General features: G+C 46.7%; 1 protein-coding gene across 2 annotated transcripts in view; it reads right to left on the bottom strand.

Moving 5' to 3' along the window:
• ASXL2 (ASXL transcriptional regulator 2) overlaps window positions 1-20009 on the bottom strand; it is a 399260-nt gene that overhangs the window by 292648 nt on the left and 86603 nt on the right. For both annotated transcript variants that reach the window (XM_029596278.1, XM_029596277.1), the window contains exon 2: window positions 4391-4473. In XM_029596278.1, coding sequence (XP_029452138.1) covers window positions 4391-4473 — 83 coding nt within the window. The remainder of the gene's footprint in view (window positions 1-4390; window positions 4474-20009) is intronic.

Here is a 20009-nt window from a genome sequence, read left to right as displayed (position 1 = left end):
ATCAGAGTGAGTACTACCACTCCAGTTCTGTCTCTACATTGTCTCATCTCTCTCTCCATAGATCCTCAGCCTACACCGCATCACGGACCACTACCAGATCTACTCTCACTGGCCTTTCCATCTAGGCCTGGGTTCTCGGCCTACCCTGCTTCGCGGACCACTACCGGACCCATCTCCCTCTCAGGACCTGGTGAGACTGAGGAGCCGCTTTGTCCACTCTGCAGCCTTCAGACGGAACATTGCCATCAGACATCTCCTCTGCTGGCTGGGATCAATATCTGTTCCTCAGGTTACCATCTACGTTGCAGTATAATAAAACTAACTTCTCTGTGTCCATCTCTGCTCAAGAGCTAGTCTATCACTGCAAGTCCCCACAGGGCCCTGCCCTGTGGGAGGTGCCATCTCTTGCAGCGACCAAGGGCCCACGCCTCAATGTCCAAAGTACAACAATCCCTAATAAATATGCATGAGAGATGTGCCTGCAAACCTCTCATGCATATTCATTACGGATATCCTAAAAACCTCATCTGTTTGCGGACCTTAATGACTTACCAGTGGTCAGAAAGTCAAGAGCAGGAGCAAAACTGCACACGATTAGACAAATAATCCAGAGAATTGTGCAGAACAAATTAAATGTCCACGCAAGACTCAATGGTATTATATATATATATATATATATTTACTGAATTGGCAACTCCACAGTATTTTGAAAGAGACAGTCTTATATTTGAGCGGGTCCCCCGACACGGACCCGTGTTTCACCGCAAGGCTTCATCGGGAGGGACAGTAGTAGCTTTATCAATTCTGAAAAAGGAGAATATAAAAAAACATGCTACGTGGACTGGAAAAAACAGATGGGAACTTAATACTTTAAAGAAAGCATCAAACACGTACCTGTGATGTTTTCTATATCATCAATATACCGAACCCATAAAAAGATGTGTGAAAACCAATTGGATGGATACACAAATTTATCTTCGAAATCAGCAACATATAAGCATGCAAGGCTTGGGGCCATAGTGGCACCCATTGCAGTGCCTTTAACCTGCTGGAAAAACACTGAGTCAAAGAGAAAAAAATTCTTAGTCAAAGCCAGTCTAGATAAAGCAACTAGGAACTGTGTCAGAACACGAACCGGGTCAGGGCGAGAATCAAGAATTTTTTCAATAAGAGATAATGCGTCCTCTTGGGGGATGTTTTATGGGTTCGGTACATTGATGATATTTTTCTAATTTGGCTGGGTACTGACATTCAATTTTTCATGTTTTTGGACTGGCTTAACAGTTGCAATGATCATCTTCAATTTAACTTCAACATCCACCCTTCTAAGATGTCTTTTCTTGATATTAGTATCTCTTTTGTTTCTAACAGTTTTACTACTTCTATCTTTAGAAAGACTACAGATCGCATCACCCTTCTTTTGACAGTCATTACCCCCATGTTTTGAAAAATAACATCCCATCTGGTCAATTCTTAAGACTTCGACGGCTCTGCACATCTAAATCTGAATATGTTTCTCAAGCTAAGCAGATGATGACATGGTTTAAGGAGAGGGGGTACCCTCATACAATTTTGAAAAGGGCCTTGTATGCCAATCGAGATTTGCTTTTCATACCCCAACCCAGATCCTCTGACAGTATCATTAACTGTATATTACCTTTTTCAGTTCACAGTAAGGTTCTGGTTTCTATTATTTGCCATTTCTGGTCCTTGTTATCTACGCATGACATATTTAAAAGTCCCCTTCATTTCATCTTTCACAGGGGAAGAAACCTGCGAGATCTACTAGTTCATTCGGAACTATCTCCATTACCCTCTCCTTCTTCACTTTATAGTGGCCATAATCCTCGTGGAGGCTGCTCAGTCTGCCCTCTCTCGTTATCTTTAACATCCTTCACTCAAGCCCAACAAAACATTCCCATTACGTTTTAACTAGAACTGTTCAACCTCAGGTGTAATTTACATTATTCTGTGTCCCTGTCAAAAGATCTGTCGGTAAGACTACAAGGCAAATTAAAACCAGAATTATTGAGCACAGATCCAGTCTCAACCAGCATCGTGAAAATGCTCCCTTGGTCCCACATTGGACAGATCAAAAGCACAATATTTCAGATTTAAGGTTCTCTGTGATTGAAGTGATCTTCCCTCCACATCGTGGGGGGAATTTTTCAGAAATTCTAATTCATAGGGAACAAAAATGGATTTTTATTTTAAACAGTTTAACCCCGCATGGTTTGAACAATGAAATTGAATGGCATTATTTCATATAACTCTGTACAGTTCTTAACCAGGTCCTCTGTCTCTGTTGAACTTCCTGTACTAGTTCTCTTTCACGTCCACCTTGTTTTACTTCCTTTGATTGGTTGACGATTTTCGTGCCAATTTTTCTATGTTAAATGGACGTTTGTTAAATGTTACCTTTGCACTCCCGGTTACTTCTCATGTTGAAAACATCACAGGTACGTGTTTGATGCTTTCTTTAAAATATTAAGTTCCCATCTGTTTTTTCCAGTCCACGTAGCATGTTTTTTGTATTCTCCTTTTTCAGAATTGATAAAGCTACTTCTGTCCCTCCCGATGCAGCCTTGCAGCGAAACACGGGTCCATGTCAGGGGACCCGCTCAAATATAAGACTGTCTCTTTCAAAATACTGTGGAGTTACCGTATCAGAAAATATACATAAATACCATTGAGTCTTGTGTGGACATTTAATTTGTTCTGCACAATTTTCTGGATTACCAGTGGTCAGTTCATAAATTGCAACTGCTCTGGCATGTGGCTACACAACTTCTGGTTACAATTTTAAGGAGCATATAAGTCCTATATCAAAGGAATTTTACTGGCTTACTATTGTTTGATGGAAGTTTAAAATTCTTAGCCTGCCTTTAAAGGCCTTAGATGGTAGGGGCCCAGAATATTTTATAATTACAGTATAATAACTTTTTTTTAAATAGAAAACTACCTTTATTCCTATATACTTGTACATATTTTGAGTTCTTCACATAAAATCGCTTATCTGTTCTAATGGAGAAATAAATGAGTATTGCCATAACTCAAAATAGAGTGTTTTTAGGTGTAGTACTGGTATTGTGAAACCTGCTTCCCTAAGAAGGACTTTCTAAGCATTAGAAGATTGTTTAAAAGACTTGGCTTTTTTAGGCAAGACTTTTTTTCAGTGATTTTGTCTTTTAAGTCATTATGTTTTTGGAATTTTAGGTCCAATATTATAAGTGATCCATATGCTTTTAATATTCTATAGTAGATTTATTTATATTCTTTCATTATTGTTTTAGCTGTTTTAGAGATTTTTATATTTGTTGTTTATTGAATTTGTCGCACTCTATCATGATCAAGTTGCTTTGCAAAAGTAGATTATAAAAATGATGACATAAATAAAAATAATTGTTCTTCTATTAGTAAATAATATTTTACATGACATGATTAGCTTCTGAAAAGTCCTAAGAAGAGAACAGTAACTACAGAATGGGGCGGATTTTAAAAGGCGCGCGAATAGCCTACTTTTGTTTGCGCTCCAGGCGCAAACAAAAGTACGCTGGATTTTAGTAGATACGCGCGGAGCCGCGCGTATCTGCTAAAATCCTGGATTGGCGCGCGCAAGGCTATCAATTACGTATAGCCGGCGCGCGCCGAGCCGCGCAGCCTACCCCCGTTCCCTCCAAGGCCGCTCCGAAATCGGAGCGGCCTCGGAGGGAACTTTCCTTTGCCCTCCCCTCACCTTCCCCTCCCTTCCCCTACCTAACCCACCCGCCCGGCCCTGTCTAAACCCCCCCCTTACCTTTGTCGGGGGATTTACACCTCCCTCTGGGAGGCGTAAATCCCCGCGCGCCAGCGGGCCTCCTGCGCGCCGGGCCGCGACCTGGGGGCGGGTACGGAGGACGTGGCCACGCCCCCGGACCGCCCCGGGCCGTGGCCACGCCCCCGTACCCGCCCCCAAAACGCTGCCGACACGCCCCCGAAACGCCGCGACGACCGGGCCCGCCCCCCCGACACGCCCCCGACACGCCCCCCTCGGAGAACCCCGGGACTTACGCGAGTCCCGGGGCTCTGCGCACGCCGGGAGGCCTATGTAAAATAGGCTTCCTGGCGCGCAGGGCCCTGCTCGCGTAAATCCGCCCGGTTTTGGGCGGATTTACGCGAGCAGGGCTCTGAAAATCTGCCCCAATATGTATGCAACATCCCATCAAATCATTATTTTATACAAACTTATTTAATTCAAAACAGCAGAATGTTTTACTTTAACTACTAAACCAAATCACAGCTTACTGCTGAGAAACACTACATACAGTATGTACTTTATATGTAGAAACATCAAATAAACTTTCAATGTTTTTCACATTGTAATAGTGCAACAGACTATCAGTAAACTCACCTGATCTCTTTCAGTCCTTCTCTCTGGATAACTTGCAGTATTTCTTTATGGCTCATAGGTGTATTTGGGTATTTTTCCAGGACCTGACAAGTAAAAGAAAAATGAAAAGAGAGTTACAACCAGAGCCATACATTTTGTTGTATTCTTGTCACAATGATTGTAAATTAACTAGAAAAAGGATATCAGGTTAAAATAAGGAATGAGGACGACTGGCTCCTGAAACTGACATAGAGCTCAATTCACCAAAATTTGGATGTATATGTTCAAATCCTCTTTCATAAATGTATCTCAGAAGTCCTTCAAACCTCCCTAAATCTACATAAAAGGCCAATGCTCAGGTTTTCAGACTGGCTTTTCACCCAGTACATCAGGCTCACCACACATTCATGATCCTCATTATTGCATCTGTGATATAGCAAAGTTGCTTACCTGTAACAGGTGTTCTCCCAGAACAGCAGGATGTAGTCCTCACATATGGGTGACGTCACTGGATGGAGCCCTATCATGGAAAACATTTCTGTCAAAGTTTCTAGAAAGCTTTGACTGGCACACTGAGCATGCCATGATCCCTGCGTCCACAGGGGTCTCCCTTCAGTCTCGCAAAAAGTGCGAGTGAAAAAATAAAAGTAATAAACGTTAGCGGACCCAACTCCGCGGGGTGGCGGGTGGGTTTCGTGAGGACTACATCCTGCTGTCCTGGGAGAACACCTGTTACAGGTAAGCAACTCTGCTTTCTCCCAGGACAGAATGGTAGACCTCACATATGGGTGATTAGCAAGCTACAGGCTGACTCATATTACAACAGGCCAATAGCAGACAACTTGTGCAGCAGGCACAATAATTGGGGTGCTATTGTTAATGATGAGGCAGCCTGAAATCACAGCAGGTGGTTGTGGAAGGAGTTGGGGATTATACTGGAAGAAAGCTTTTCAAGACAGGTTGGCCAAAGGCAGATCTTGACAGACTTCCATATCTAAGCAGTAGAAGGTGGTGAATGTGTGAAGAGAGCTACATGTCGCAGCCTAGGAAATGTCGGCAATTGGTACTGAACAATAGTTTGGTACCGATGTTGTCATGGCCGTTACAGAATGTGCCTGCACTCACCCCTAGAGAGGAAGGCCTGCTGCCTCATAGCAGAATTCGATATAGTCTCCTAGTCAGTTGGAGAGAGTTTGTTTGCCCACTGGAACTCGCAGCTTGTCTTTGTCAAAGAAGGAAAGAGTTGGGTGTATTTCGTATGGAGTGCAGTGCGGTCTAGATATAATGCAAGTGCACGCTTACAGTCCAAGGTGTGGAAAACCCTCTCGCACTGGTGAGAGAGAGGCCTTGGGAAAAAGTGGGCAGAGTATATTCTGAGTAAGGTGAGAGGCTGCATCTACCTTACGAAGAATATTAGGGTGAGTACGGAGGACCACTCAGTCATGGAGGAACCTAGGGTTGGGTGAGTATGCAACAAGGGCTTGCAACTCACTGACCCTTTTAGTAGAAGTGATAGCTACGAGGGAAAGAATTTCCCATGTTAGAATTTTAAAGTTATAGGAATGCAAAGGCTCGAACGGGGAACGTATGAGTCTTGTAAGCACTACATGTAGGCCCCATTCCGTAACTAGTGATCGTAGAGGAGGCTTAATTTGTAGAGAACCCATGATAAGCCGACTCATAAGGGGTTGAACCATTAATCGGGCATCCCCTACTCCCAGGTGGTACGCTGAAATGGAGCTGAGGTGTACCCGTGCGGAGGATATCTGGGGACCAGAATCCGAGGGGTATCCTAGATAGCCTGAGAGATAGAGTGGTGCAGAAAAAAGGGGCTAATACCTTTTTGTGCACACCATGTGGTAAAACTTGCCCATTTCGAATGGTAAGATTTACGTGTGGAAGGTTGTCGTGAAGCTACAAGTACCTGAGAATATCAGCGAGTCTGTGTTATGCGACTGACCTGTGGGCAGGCGAATTGGTTACTGGAGTGATAGGTTGAGACATATGGGAGCATACTTGTCGAGACGAGGACATGGTTATGAGAATCATTGGAAACCTGTCCTGCTGTAGCAACACGAGAGTTTTGGCTATGAGCGGTATTGAAAGAGACGCATATAGGAGGCGTTATATAGTTAGTGAGGTTTGGGTGGACCCTTGGACACTGTGGCAGCTGACCACGCCCACAGGGGAAAGTCCTGTGAAGGGCCACAGGTCAGGCTCAGATCTGGACACACAAACACAGGATAGTTCTTTATTTAGACAGTTTGAGAAAGCACCAGAGGGGTGGCAGTAGTGAGTAGAAGATGTAGCCCGGCTGGGCTAGTATTCCCCAGGGCGCCGGATTAGCGATTCCTTGTAGGAGATGGCACTGGCGCTGGAATGGGAGCAGGCCCTCGAGGAGCGCGTACCTGGTTCCAGGGAGACAGCTCTGAGGAGAGGATGATAGTAGTACTCACTGATGGTGTTTGTAGCGAATTCTTCCAAGTAGAAGAGGAGATAGATGCAGGCAGCGAGCCAGGGAACATGGGCCCTCGAGGAGCGAGTACCGGTTACCTGATAGCGACCTGAAAGAAACAAAGAGGACCCCGAGGAGCGGGTACCCCATTAGCAGAACGAGTCCAATGGAAGTTGGAAGGCAGAGTAGCTGGGTACAGAGAGAAATCCCATCTGTAAGATCACCCTTGCTAACTCAACGGCTAGCAATAAACTGTAGGCTTAAATATCAGGGCAGCGTGACGTCATCACAGGGGGACGCCCCTGAGGAACGTGCCAATGAGGAAATAAGAATGAGGGCTGCGCGGCATGCGCGCCCTAAGTTACCTGAAGAGCATGGCGGGAGGCAGCACCCAAGCCAGTCCGGGGACGCCGGAGAGGAAGGCACGCGGATGCTGCGGTAGCCAGGCGTCCATGAACAGCAGGAGGAGTCTCAAAAAAGGAAAGGTAGGCAGAGTGAAGCCATCGGGAAGTGACGGTCGCAACAGTACCTCCCTTCAAAGGGCGGTCTCCTCTGCAGGTACCAGGTCTTGGTTGGTTGGTTGGATGGAGCATCTCTTTGTCAAGGATATTAGCCAGAGGCTCCCAAGAATTTTCTTCGGGGCCAAAACCTTCCCAAGAAAGAAAGTATTCCCAAGTCTTGCCTCGTCTTCGGAAATCAAGGACGGTTTCGACCTTGTATTTTAGGTCATCTTCTGCATTGATGGGAGATGGCTCCTGAGACTTGGAAGAGAACTCACTGAGAATGAGTGGTTTCAAAAGTGAAACATGGAAAGCATTGTGGATGTTTAATCCAGGTGGTAGTTTCAGACTGTAAGTGATGTTGCCAAGATGTCGGAGGATTGGAAATGGTCCAATGTAGTGAGGAGCAAATCTAGTGGAGGGTAACTTCAGTCTAAGGTGCTTAGTGGATAGCCAGACTTTGTCACCAGGTTGAAAGACACACGCTTTGGAATGGTGAGCGTCATAAAACCTTTTGGCGCGATCACTCGCTTTGAGTAGCATTTCTTTCTTCTGAGTCCATAATTGATGGCTATCATCAGCAGTGGATTGAGCTGCTGGGGACGTCACTGAGAGCTTCAGTGAAAATGGCAGTGATGGTGAACGTTCATATACCACTTCAAAAGGTGTTGATCCAGTGTATGATGCTGGAAGAGAATTAATGGCGAATTCAGCCCATGGTAACAGTTCAGCCCAGTTATTCCGATGGCAACTCACATAGGCCCGAATGAACTGTTTCAGGGTCCTATTCATCCGTTCTGTTTGGCCATTTGATTGAGGATGATAGGCAGATGTATAATCTAGAGAGATGTCGAAAAGCTTGCACAAAGCCTCCTAGAATTTTGCCATGAACTGTGATCCTCGATCCAAGACTATGTGCTTCGGTAGGCCGTGAATGCGAAAGATGTGGGTTATGAAGAGCTTCGCAAGCTCCAAGGCCACGAAATGGGCCATCTTGCTGAAGTGGTCGACTGTGACCCAAATGGTATTCATACCTCCAGAGAGGGGAAGATCAACTACAAAGTCAGTAGCAATATGCTTCCAGGGCTGTTCTGGAGCTGGAAGTGATTGCAGCAATCCCCACGGTTGGCCAGAAGTAGGTTTGTGCTTGGCACAGTTGGCACAAGAGGTTATATAGGAGAGTGTATCTTCCTTGATAGTTGGCCACCAATAATACTTCTGGAGCTTCAGCAGGGTACGGCTTTGACCAGGATGGCCAGCCAGCTTGGAATTGTGCGCCCAATAGAGCACTTTCTTCCTGAGGTGTTTAGGAACGATGGTCTTACCAGCAGGCACAGTATGAGTAGCTGCCAAGATGACTTTCTTCAGGTCGATAATATGCTGAGGTTCTTCTGGAACATCCTCCGAGAGAAAGGAGCTTGACAGGGCATCAGCTCTAGTATTCTTGTCTCCGGGGCGATATTTGAGCACGAAGTCAAAACGGTTAAAAAATAAGGACCATCTGGCTTGTCTATGGTTAAGACATTGCGCATGGCGGAGATAATCTAGATTTTTATGGTCCGTAAACACGGTAATTTGATGTTGAGCGCCTTCGAGCCAAGACCGTCATTCCTCGAATGCCAACGTAATAGCCAGGAGCTCTTTATTTCCGATCCCATAGTTCTTCTCTGCCGGAGAGAAACATCACGAGAAGAAGGAGCAGGGACGTAAGGATTTGGAGTCTCTGGTTTGGCTCAATACAGCCCCCACACCGACATCAGAAGCATCGACCTCCACGATGAATGGCTTCTCGGGGTCTGGATGGCGCAGGCATGGTTCAGTGGAAAAGGCAGTCTTTAAATCCTCGAATGCGGATATGGCCTCCGCAGACCATTTAGAAGCATTGTCCCCTTTCCGGGTCATTGCAGTTAAGGGCACAGTTAAAGAAGAATAGTTCTTTGCAAAGCTTCTATAGTAATTAGTGAACCCCAAAAATCGTCTCAGGGCCTTCAGGCTGGTAGGATGGGACCAATTTTTAATACTCTCTAATGTTTGGGGATCCATCTGGAAGGCATCTTTAGACACAATGTAGCCAAGAAAAGGCACAGAGTCCTTATGGAATTCGCACTTGGATAGCTTGGCATAGAGCCGATATTCTCGAAGTCTTCGTAGTACTTGTTTGACGTCCTCTAGATGAGTAGACAAGTCCTGAGAAAATATCAGGATACCATCTAGGTACACTACGACACTCTTGTACAACAGGTCCCACAAGTTGTCATTCATCATGTTCTGGAACACAGCGGGTGTGTTGCACAGGCCAAAGGGCATTACTAAGTACTCAAAATGACCATCTCGAGTGTTGAAGGCTGTTTTCCATTCGTCGCCACTGCGAATGCGAACTAAGTTATAGGCTCCTTTCAGGTCAAGTTTCAAGAATATCTTGGCACCTTGAAGCAGGTCGAACAGCTCTGAGATTAAAGGCAGTGGGTATCGATCTTTCACCGTGATCTCGTTCAGACCTCGATAGTCGCTACAAGGACGTAAGGTACCGTCCTTCTTCCCCACAAAGAAGAAGCCTGCGCCGGCTGGAGACTTTGATGGTATAATGAATCCTTTCTGTAAATTCTCCTCGATGTACTCGGACATAGCCTTATTCTGTTACAGTTGTGGACCCTTTGGCCGGCTGAGACGGTAGATGGAATACTGTGGGAACCCACAGGAAGCGTCACAGCCGGGAGGCGGTGCTGAAGAGACTCTGGAGAAGACTTCACCACTGGAAGCCCGAAGTCCCCCCGGGAGGAGCCCATAGGAACCCGGGCCTCTTGGACTTAGGTGCGACCCTATGCGACCAAGGATCCAGGCAGCGTCCGGAGAGGTGGACGGAGAGGACGGCTGGGCCCAGGAGGCTGGAAGAGTCTTCACACTCGGAAGCCCGCGGCTCCCCCGGAAGGAGCCCGTGAGAGCCCGAGCCGCTGGGACTTAGGAGAATCCTGTGGGCCAGCAAGTACCGGATACCTGAGGTGGTGGAAAAGCCGAAGTCCAAGTCTAAGAGCAAAGCTGGGTCAGAAGCCAGAAGTCAGAGATCCAAACCAAAGCCAGGGACGAAAGCTGAAGACAGAGTTGTGGAATGGAGCCGGGTCAGAAGCCAGAAGTCAGACGACAAACCAAAACCAGAAGCGGAAGCTGAAGACGACGTCAGGAGATGAAGCCGGGTCAGAAGCCAGAAGAGACGATCCAAGATCAACGCTGCAACTAGAGACTCAGGGACTGAGTGAACCTTGTTGCAAGGCACTGAAGGAGTCTGGATGCAGGGTTTAAATACCCTGATGGCATCTGAAGTCATCCAAGGCAGGGCTAAGGTTTTCCCACACTGGCCCCTTTAAGAGGGACTCCTCCTCGCGCGCACGCGTCTAGAGGACGGGGCTAGCTGCGGCGGATTGTCAGCGTCTCTCCCAAGGAAGGAGTGACGTGCTGGAAGTCCTGCAGGCCCGAGGAGGCCCCGAACCGGCCCTGGCCATCCCCGAGGTAGGTGGAGGGACCGGGACATGGCCTGGAACAGCAACATATTCTCTATTACAGAGAGTGGATAGACACGTCCTTTAGGAGGTTCAGTGTTTGGTTTCAGCCTTATGGCACAGTTGTAAGATCTGTGTGAAGGAAGGATGTCAGCAGATTCTTTGGAGAACACATCACCGAAAGATGCGAATTGAGGTGGCAGTCCTGGCATTACTGGAGTTGTAGGCATGCAGAGGACAGGAGAAACCTCCTTAAGGCACTTGCCATGACAACCTGGGCCCCAGCGGGAGACTTCCAAGGTGGCCCAGTCGAATTGAGGCTGATGTGATTGCAACCAGGGTAACCCCAGAACAATAGAGTGCATGGCCTTCTCTAACACAAAAAAGGAAATTGACTCAGTATGGAGGGCTCCGGTGCAGAGGGTTACCAGTTCGGTGCGATGGGTCACGTCACCCGGCAAAGGCTCTCCATAGATAGATGATAAGAGCAGTGGAATCTTCAAAGTGATGAGGGGAATCCTCAAATGTTCCACTAGGCGTCGAAGTATAAAGTTGCCTCCTGCCCCTGAATCCACTAGGGCAAGAGTTTGAATTTCGGACGGTCTGCAGATCAGGGAGACTGGGAGAGAGAGCGGAGGAGAGGGCATAGTAAGGCCTAAGAACAGGCCTCCCACAGGACTTAGGCCCATCCGTTTCCCGGACGAATTGGGCATTAGGGACATCGTGACCAGCTTGTCCACAGTACATACACAGGTCATGCCTCTTCCGAAGTCTTCTCTCGTTTGAAGTCAGGTGACTGCGACCAAGTTGCATCAGTTCCTCTCCACTGGCGACAGATATTGCTGGAACCATCTGAAGTGCAGGTTTAGCATGAACCTCCTTCTGAACCGGTCCTTAACTAGGCTTGAGTTCTTTTACCTTATCACGAAGCCGGTGGTCAATTCTAGTAGCCAAAGCCACTAGTTCATCCAGCGAGTCAGGTGTCTCACGAGCGGCCAGCTCGTCTTTCAAGAGAGTATCCAGATCTCTGAAGAAGAGGGTTTTCAGACATTTTGAATCCCAGCATAATTCCGTAGCAAGAGCCTTGAACTCTATTGCAAAATCAGCCAGTGGTCGGTTGGTTGCTTCAGGTCCACCAGAGCAGAACCAGCAACAGTTACTTGAGCAGGATCATCAAAAACGGATTTAAACTAATCCAAAAATCTGTCAATATCCTGCAGAATTGGATCCTTACATTCCCACAGCGTTGAGGCCCAAGACAAGGCCCTTCCATCAAGATAAGATAAAATATAAGTAGTCTTGGCATAGGCTGTGGGGAAGTGAGAAGGCTGTAATGCAAAATGCATGCAGGATTGATTTAAGAAACCTCTAATTCTTTGAATCTCTCCAGAGAAACAAACTTGAGCAGCCAGAGATACCATAGTCTTTATAGTTACTTCAGGTAACTGACTTTCATTACTGGACACAGTGCTTTGATTCTTTTGTGCGTGCAGCTGATGGAACACAGAAGTGAGTTTCTCTAATGCGTCTTGTTGTTCAGCAATGCGCAGGGCCAGGCCGGGAATGACCTGCAAGACATTGAGCTGTGCCGGATCCATGGAGTTAGCAATCTGTTATAGTTAGTGACGTTTGGGTGGACCCTTGGACACTGTGGCAGTTGACCATGCCCACGGGGGGAAGTCCCGTGAGGGGCCACAGGTCATCACTCTGACCGCTCTGTTTCGAAGTCTGTGGGCAAATCGCAGGCATGCTAGCCTGACTGCCCGTGCCTCTAGTCGGTTGATGTTCTACCCCGACTCTTCTCTGTTCCACCGCCCTTGGGCAGTGAGTTCTTCGCAGTGTGTTCCCCAACCGTTCAGGCTGGCATCTGTAGTGAGCAGGGTCCACACAAAAACAGATAGTTCTTTATTTAGACAGTTTGAGAAACCACCAGAGGTGGCAGTAGTGAGTAGAAGATGTAGCCCGGCTGGGCTAGTATTCCCCAGGGCGCTGGAACAGCAGTTCCTCGTAGGAGATGGCACTGGTGCTGGAACAGGGGCAGGTCCTCAAGGAGTGAGTACCTGGTTCCAGGGAGACAGCTCTGAGGAGTGGATGATAGTAGTACTCACTGATGGCGTCTGTAGCGAATTCTTCCAAGTAGAAGAGGAGACAGATGCAGGCGGTGAGTCAGGGAACATGGGCCCTCGAGTAGCGAGTACTGGTTACCTGATAGCGACCTGAAAGAAAGAAAGAGGCCCCCGAAGAGCGGGTACTCCGTTAGCAGAAAGAGTCCAATGGAAGTTGGAAGGCAGAGTAGCTGGGTATGGAGAGAAATCCCATCCATAAGATCACCCTTGCTAACTCAACGGCTAGCAATAAACTGTACGCTTAAATATCCGGGCAGCGTGATGTCATCACAGGGGGATGCCCCCGAGGAACACGCCAATGAGGAAATAAGAGTGAGGGCCGCGCAGCGTGCGCCCTAAGGTACCTGAAGAGCATGGCGGGAGGCAGCGCCCAAGCCGGTCCGGGGACGCCAGACAGGCCGGCAGGCGGATGCCGCGGCAACCAGGCGTCCATGAAGAGCAGGAGGAGTCGCAAAAAAGGAAAGGTAGGCGAAGTGAAGCCGTCAGGAAGTGATGGTCGCAACAGGAGGTATTTCGATGCATGTGTAGGGAGTAGAATCTGTCCACTCTGTGGTTCGATTCAGATGCAGAGGTCAAAGGTTGGTTGACCTCAGCGCTAGAAGATTTTGCTCGCTACACATGGATTCAGAGACCATTCGTGAGGATGGAGACATCGATTAAGATGGTCTGCTAGTACATTCGGTATGCCTGTTAGATAAGTGGACTGTAGATGCATGGAGTGCGCAAGGGCCCAGGCCCAGAACTGCGTGGCCTCCTGGCAAGGCAGATAAGAGCCTGTGCATGCTTGTTTGTTCGAATACCACATTGCCACTATGTTGTCTGTCTGTATCTAGAAATCTTTTGTGAGAGGCAGTGTTTTAAGGCATAAAAGACATAACGCATGGCTCGAAGCTCCAGGAAGTTGATCTGATACATTTTCATGGAGCGCAGTAGACACATTTTGGGTTTGGAGGATGTGGATTCGAGCTCTCCAACCCAAGTTGGATGCGACCGTGGCCAAGATCATCTGAGGATTTGGTACTGGATCGGTAATATGGATCAGGGACGAAAGCGGTTGAATGGCTTAGAGCCACTGAAATTTGAAAATCCACTGAGTTTTAGTCATGGCTAATCTGGCCACAGGAGTGACGTGGATAATGAAAACCCTGTGGCCCAGCAATGAAAGAATTGATGGGCTTAGGCTATGTTGCATGCAGGCAGAGATGTGGAGAATTTGACAGGATGTCTGCGAGGTTGTTGGGCAGGTAGTCCATTGCGACTGTAGTGCCCAGAACTACTCCATATGGGATTTATGGTAGTTGATCAGAAATCCCAGCCAAATTTAGAAGATTTATAGTGAATCTTGGAGAATTTAGAGCTCCTTCTTGGATTGACTCCTATTAGGCAGTTGTCCAGGTAAGGAAAGGCGTGAATGCTGTTTTTCTCTGTAGATAAGCGGCAGTCACTGCTAGGCATTTGGTGAAATACACAAGTTGTCGAAGTTAGTGCGAACGGAAGAACTTGTTATTGAAAATGTTGTTGACTCACTACGAAGCGCATAGAAAGACCAGAGCATAGAGGCAACCCACTTATTGTTGTAAGTGAAGCATGTGGCGAGAGATACTATTCTGAACTTTCCCTTCTGAAGAAATTTGTTGAGATTTCTGAGGTCCAGGATGGGCGGAGATCACCTGCTTTCTGTTGAAAGAAGGAAATAGCGGGATTAAAATCCTCCGCCTTGTTGCATCTGGGGAATGGTATCCCAAGCCCTGGTTCTCAGTGGGATGGCCGCTCTGATGTCTGGCAAGGTTGAAAAATCCAGGAGTCTGCCAATTGGCGGAGCTGGTGTAATCTGGATATCAGTTGGTCTCATGCGGGAGCAGTAAAAGTAGAGAGCTGTCGCAGGGTCTCAAGGTGGTCTTGAAATTAAGGCACTGTCTGCTGGACCTTGTGCATCACAGATCAGCTAGTATATCTGGGACTTTGGGCCGTAAATCAGGGTCCGGAAGCCAGGCTACTATAGAGTACGGAGTCCTGTTGCTGCAACGGGAGGACGTCTCGAAGCAATCCCAAGTTGCTGGCAGAGAGGTTCCCTTGATGTTGTGTCAAACCTAGTTGGTAATAGCAATATGTGACACCAATATGGTTCTTGGAAGATGTTACGATCTAGAACATTCCGAAATCATCTGTTCCGTTTTAGTGAGCAGGTCTCAATGGGATCGGTGCCGAAGCGGGATTAGAGTGCCCATCGCCCTTCGTGGTGGAGACTCAGAAGGACGAGTTGGCGGCGATGACTTAGGCTGTCATTGGTAGGTGCCACAACGGTGCGAATATCGATGGCTCTGGTGTTAGTAGATTTTGGGAGGCATCGAGGACAGCCTGAGGGACGTAAACATCCAGCTCCACCCTTTAAGCTGGTATGGGTATCGCAGCTACAGAGGAGACAGGCTAGGCATTACTGGCACTTCCACATTATTTTGTGGTGGCTCAGTACCCAGCACCGGTGTTGACGGGGAATGCCTTGGCGCCTCGGGTGCAGAGGAGCATGGAGACTCGTGTACCCGGGCCCGCTTCACAAGTGGCTCAAAAGATATTGATGCCGGTGCGGTGGTATCAGTGCCGACACCAAACGTGGAACCACATCAGTGCTGGTTGTTTCTCCTCGGAGCTCGGCCCAGTCATTCTCCAGCACCGAGGAACTGCAACCAATGTCCAGAATGGCGTCGGTGATGGTTGTTTACTGTGGCAGTAGCGATGTTTCCCTTGGTGCTCGGCCCGATCATTCTCCAGCACCGAGTAAGATGCCACTGATGCCATGAATGGCGTCGGTGGCGGACGGTCACCGTGCCGGTGACGATGATTCCCATGGTGCTCGGCCCCGTCATTCTTCAGCACATCTTCTGATCACATCACACAGAAAATCTCCTCCACTTATTTATTTATTTATTTATTTATCAAGTTTTATATACCGTCGTTCGGTTTCGCCATCACAACGGTTTACAAAGTTTCGAGGTTTAACAGGGTGTACAAACTTCATATTCTTGTTAATAAAGTTATCTTAGTCGTTAAGACATAGTTTGGTTGTTAAATTGTACAGGTAAATTATTTGCTTTGGATTCATTCTGCATGTTTATATGGGCTGGTAGGGAGGGAAGTTGTAGCAAAGAGTCATAGGATGTTTTGGTAGGCTTTGATGAACATCCAAGTTTTTAGTTCTTTTTTGAAGGTTTTTAAATTTTGTTGTGTTCTCAGTTCAGTTGGGAGGGAGTTCCATAGTTCGGGGCTTCCTAGGGATATGGTTCTCTTCCGAGTTGAGGTAAGTTTGTGACGACCAGGAGGAGATTTTAATAGACCTTTGTTCGCTGAACGGAGATTTCGGTTTGGTGAGTGGAGTTTTATGGATGCACTTAGCCAATTTGTTTGTTTTTCGTATATTATTTTGTGTATTATGGTAGTATTTTGTAGTCTATCCTGTATTTTATTGGTAGCCAGTGTAGTGAAATGAGAGTTGGAGTAATGTGATCGTATTTTTTCATTCCTGTGAGTATTCTGGCGGCTGTATTTTGAAGGATTTGGAGAGGTCGATGGTCCGCAAGACTTTCTAGTGCAAGACTTTCATCCTCAGAAATATGAAAAGGCTGCAGGATTAACCTCTCAATATCACGGCTGTGCACGACAGGGCTTGGTGGTTGGGATGCCGCAGCCTGTCCTGATTTTCGAGATGAGATCTGGGGAAGTCCCCAGACTGATCGGTTTCTGGACAGACAACTCCTGCAGGAGTGGAAACCAGACCTGACTCGGCCCGTGACCCACGCAACACTCCTACAGCCCTCCAGGTACCTCAACATCCCCCTTCTCGGCCAGGGTCGCCCATCAAACAACGTCATCAGCGGTGCCGCAGGGAATTTAAAATCAAGCGCAGGCCACTGATTCTCTTCTCCTCTCAGACACCAGCACGAGGCCCCTGAGTGTTTGACGCTGACCTGCCGGGGTCAAGGAGCTTTCCCGTGACCCACGTGACTCTCCTACGGCCCTCCAGGTACCTCTACCTTGCCGTCCCCCTTCTTGGCCAGGGCCGCCCTTCAAACAACGTCATCAGCGGTGCTGCAGGGAATTTAAAATGAAGCGCGGGCGTCGCATGCTGAAGAAGCACAACCAAAGGGGCCTGCCCATTGGTGCACCCCTTTGTGCTGCCCCCCTCTGAGCTGCATCTGCCAAATGTTTTAACCTGATCGATCCAACCAGGAAGCAGAACTTAAGACCACTCTCCTCACCTCAGCTCTATCCAGCAGCACAGGACTAAAAACTATATACTGTTTCCTGCCTTACCTCCTGGGCCTCGGCAGACCACTCCACGCGATCGGCGTAGACCCATCGGGGTCAGGAGCCACCGCAACCGCCTCACTCGTCCACTGGATCAGCCTCTTTGCACCCCTTTGCACAGCCCCTGAAGCTGCACCGCATAACTTTCTCTCTTCCCGCAGCCTCGCACATCTCTTCCTCCTGTTAGTAACTGCCCAAATTTTTTCTCCCCTGCAAGAAAATTGCTCTCACACTCACCACATATTTGCTCTTCACCCCCTTCTTCTTTCCACCTTGCCCCTCAAACTCCTCTCTTCATTATCCTTGCCCCTCAAACCCCTCTCTTCGTTATCCCTGCCACCCCCACCAGACTTTCTCCTATTCATTGGAATCCCCCTACCAAACATTCCCTCTTCATTTTACACATATCCCCCATCAACCACACCCTATTCCTATACTCAAGCATGCTAGCACACCCTATTCCTATACTCAAACATCACACCCACAATTACAGAAAACCTCATTTAACCACTCCTACCTCTCACCCAAGATCCCTTGTACTAATCATGCTATCCCCCTCACTCAGTTTCTCGGCCTCACTGCTTTCTCTCTCATTCTCTTCAACTCTGTTTACTAATGAGGATGTTGGGGAGATATCAGTTCTGGGGATGGTTTTCATGGGTGATGAGTCAGACGAACTGAACGAAATCACTGTGAACCTGGAAGATGTATTAGGCCAGATTGACAAACTAAAGAGTAGCAAATCACCTGGATTGGATGGTATGCATCCTAGGGTATTGAAGGAACTCAAACTGAAATTTCTGATCTATTAGTTAAAATTTGTAACCTATCATTAAAATCATCCATTGTACCTGAAGACTGGAGGTTGGCCAATGTAACCCCAATATTTAAAAAAGGCTCCAGGGGCGATCCGGGAAACTATAGACCAGTGAGCCTGACTTCAATGCCAGGAAAAATAGTGGAAACTATTCTCAAGATCGAAATTGTAGAGCATATAGAAAAACATGGTTTAATGGAACACAGTCAACATGGATTTACCCAAGGGAAGTCTTGCCTAACGAATCTGCTTCATTTTTTTGAAGGGGTTAATAAACATGTGGATAAAGGTGAACCGGTAGATGTAGTGTATTTGGATTTTCAGAAGGCATTTGACAAAGTCCCTCATGAGAGGCTTCTACGAAAACTAAAAAGTCATGGGATAGGAGGTGATGTCCTTTCGTGGATTACAAACTGGTTAAAAGACAGGAAACAGAGAGTAGGATTAAATGGTCAATTTTCTCAGTGGAAAAGGGTAAACAGTGGAGTGCCTCAGGGATCTGTACTTGGACCGGTGCTTTTCAATATATTATATAAATGATCTGGAAAGGAATATGATGAGTGAGGTTATCAAATTTGCGGATGATACAAAATTATTCAGAGTAGTTAAATCACAAGCAGATTGTGATACATTACAGAAGGACCTTGCAAGACTGGAAGATTGGGCATCCAAATGGCAGATGAAATTTAATGTGAACAATTGCAAGGTGTTGCATATAGGGAAAAATAACCCTTGCTGTAGTTACACGTTGTTAGGTTCCATAGTAGGAGCTACCACCGAGGAAAAAGATCTAGGCATCTTAGTGGATAATACTTTAAAATCGTCAGCTCAGTGTGCTGCAGCAGTCAAAAAAGCAAACAGAATGTTAGGAATTATTAGGAAGGGAATGGTTAATAAAACGTAAAATGTCATAATACCTCTATATCGCTCTATGGTGAGACCGCACCTTGAATACTGTGTACAATTCTGGTTGCCGCATCGCAAAAAAGATATAGTTGCAATGAAGAAGGTACAGAGAAGGGCAACCAAAGTGATAAAGGGGATGGAACAGCTCCCCTATGAGGAAAGGCTGAAGTGGTTAGGGCTGGTGAGCTTGGAGAAGAGACGGCTGAGGGGGGATATGATAGAGGTCTTTAAGATCATGAGAGTCTTGAACGAGTAGATGTCAATTGGTTATTTACAGTTAGTTTAGTTTAGTTTATTAACATTTCTATACCGTCACATCAGACATGCCTTCACAACGGTTTACAAATTAAAACACATAAGAAAATACATTGTTTTGTTAAAATAGTAACAGCTAAAAACTACATAAAAGAGGAAAATTAAATAAATTAGCTGTTAAAGTAAAAGATAAAAATAAATTTAAAAGTTTAAATCTTTCGAATTATAGGACTAGTGGGCATTCCATGAAGTTAGCAAGTAGCACATTTAAGACTAATCGGAGAAGATTATTTTTCACTCAATGCACAATAAAGCTCTGGAATTTGTTGCCAGAGAATGCGGTTAGTGCAGTTAGTGTAGCTGGGTTCAAAAAAGGTTTGGATAAGTTCTTGGAGAAGTCCATTAACTGCTATTAATCAAGTTTACTTAGGGAATAGTCACTGCTATTAATTGCATCAGTAGCATGGGATCTTCTTAGTGTTTGGGTAATTGCCAGGTTCTTGTGGCCCGGTTTGGCCTCTGTTGGAAACAGGATGCTGGGCTTGATGGACCCTTGGTCTGACCCAGCATGGCAATTTCTTATGTTCTTAATGCATGCAAAGCAGCCAATGCATAAGTAATCCTATGCAAATAAAATAACACAGCTTTCCAAAAAAAAAGGGAAGCTGCGTTATTTTAGTGCTTTGTCAGGAGCTGTAGTTAACTAATCTCAGGGGCTTCAGATATTACGGCTAGGCTGGTGGACTCCTTGCCCAAGGTGGAGTTGACGCTACCTGTGGAGGAAA

This window comes from Rhinatrema bivittatum, chromosome 3 (genome assembly GCF_901001135.1).
Source record: "Rhinatrema bivittatum chromosome 3, aRhiBiv1.1, whole genome shotgun sequence".
NCBI classification, from domain to species: Eukaryota; Metazoa; Chordata; class Amphibia; order Gymnophiona; family Rhinatrematidae; genus Rhinatrema; species Rhinatrema bivittatum.
This window is presented reverse-complemented; position numbering and strand designations above follow the sequence as displayed.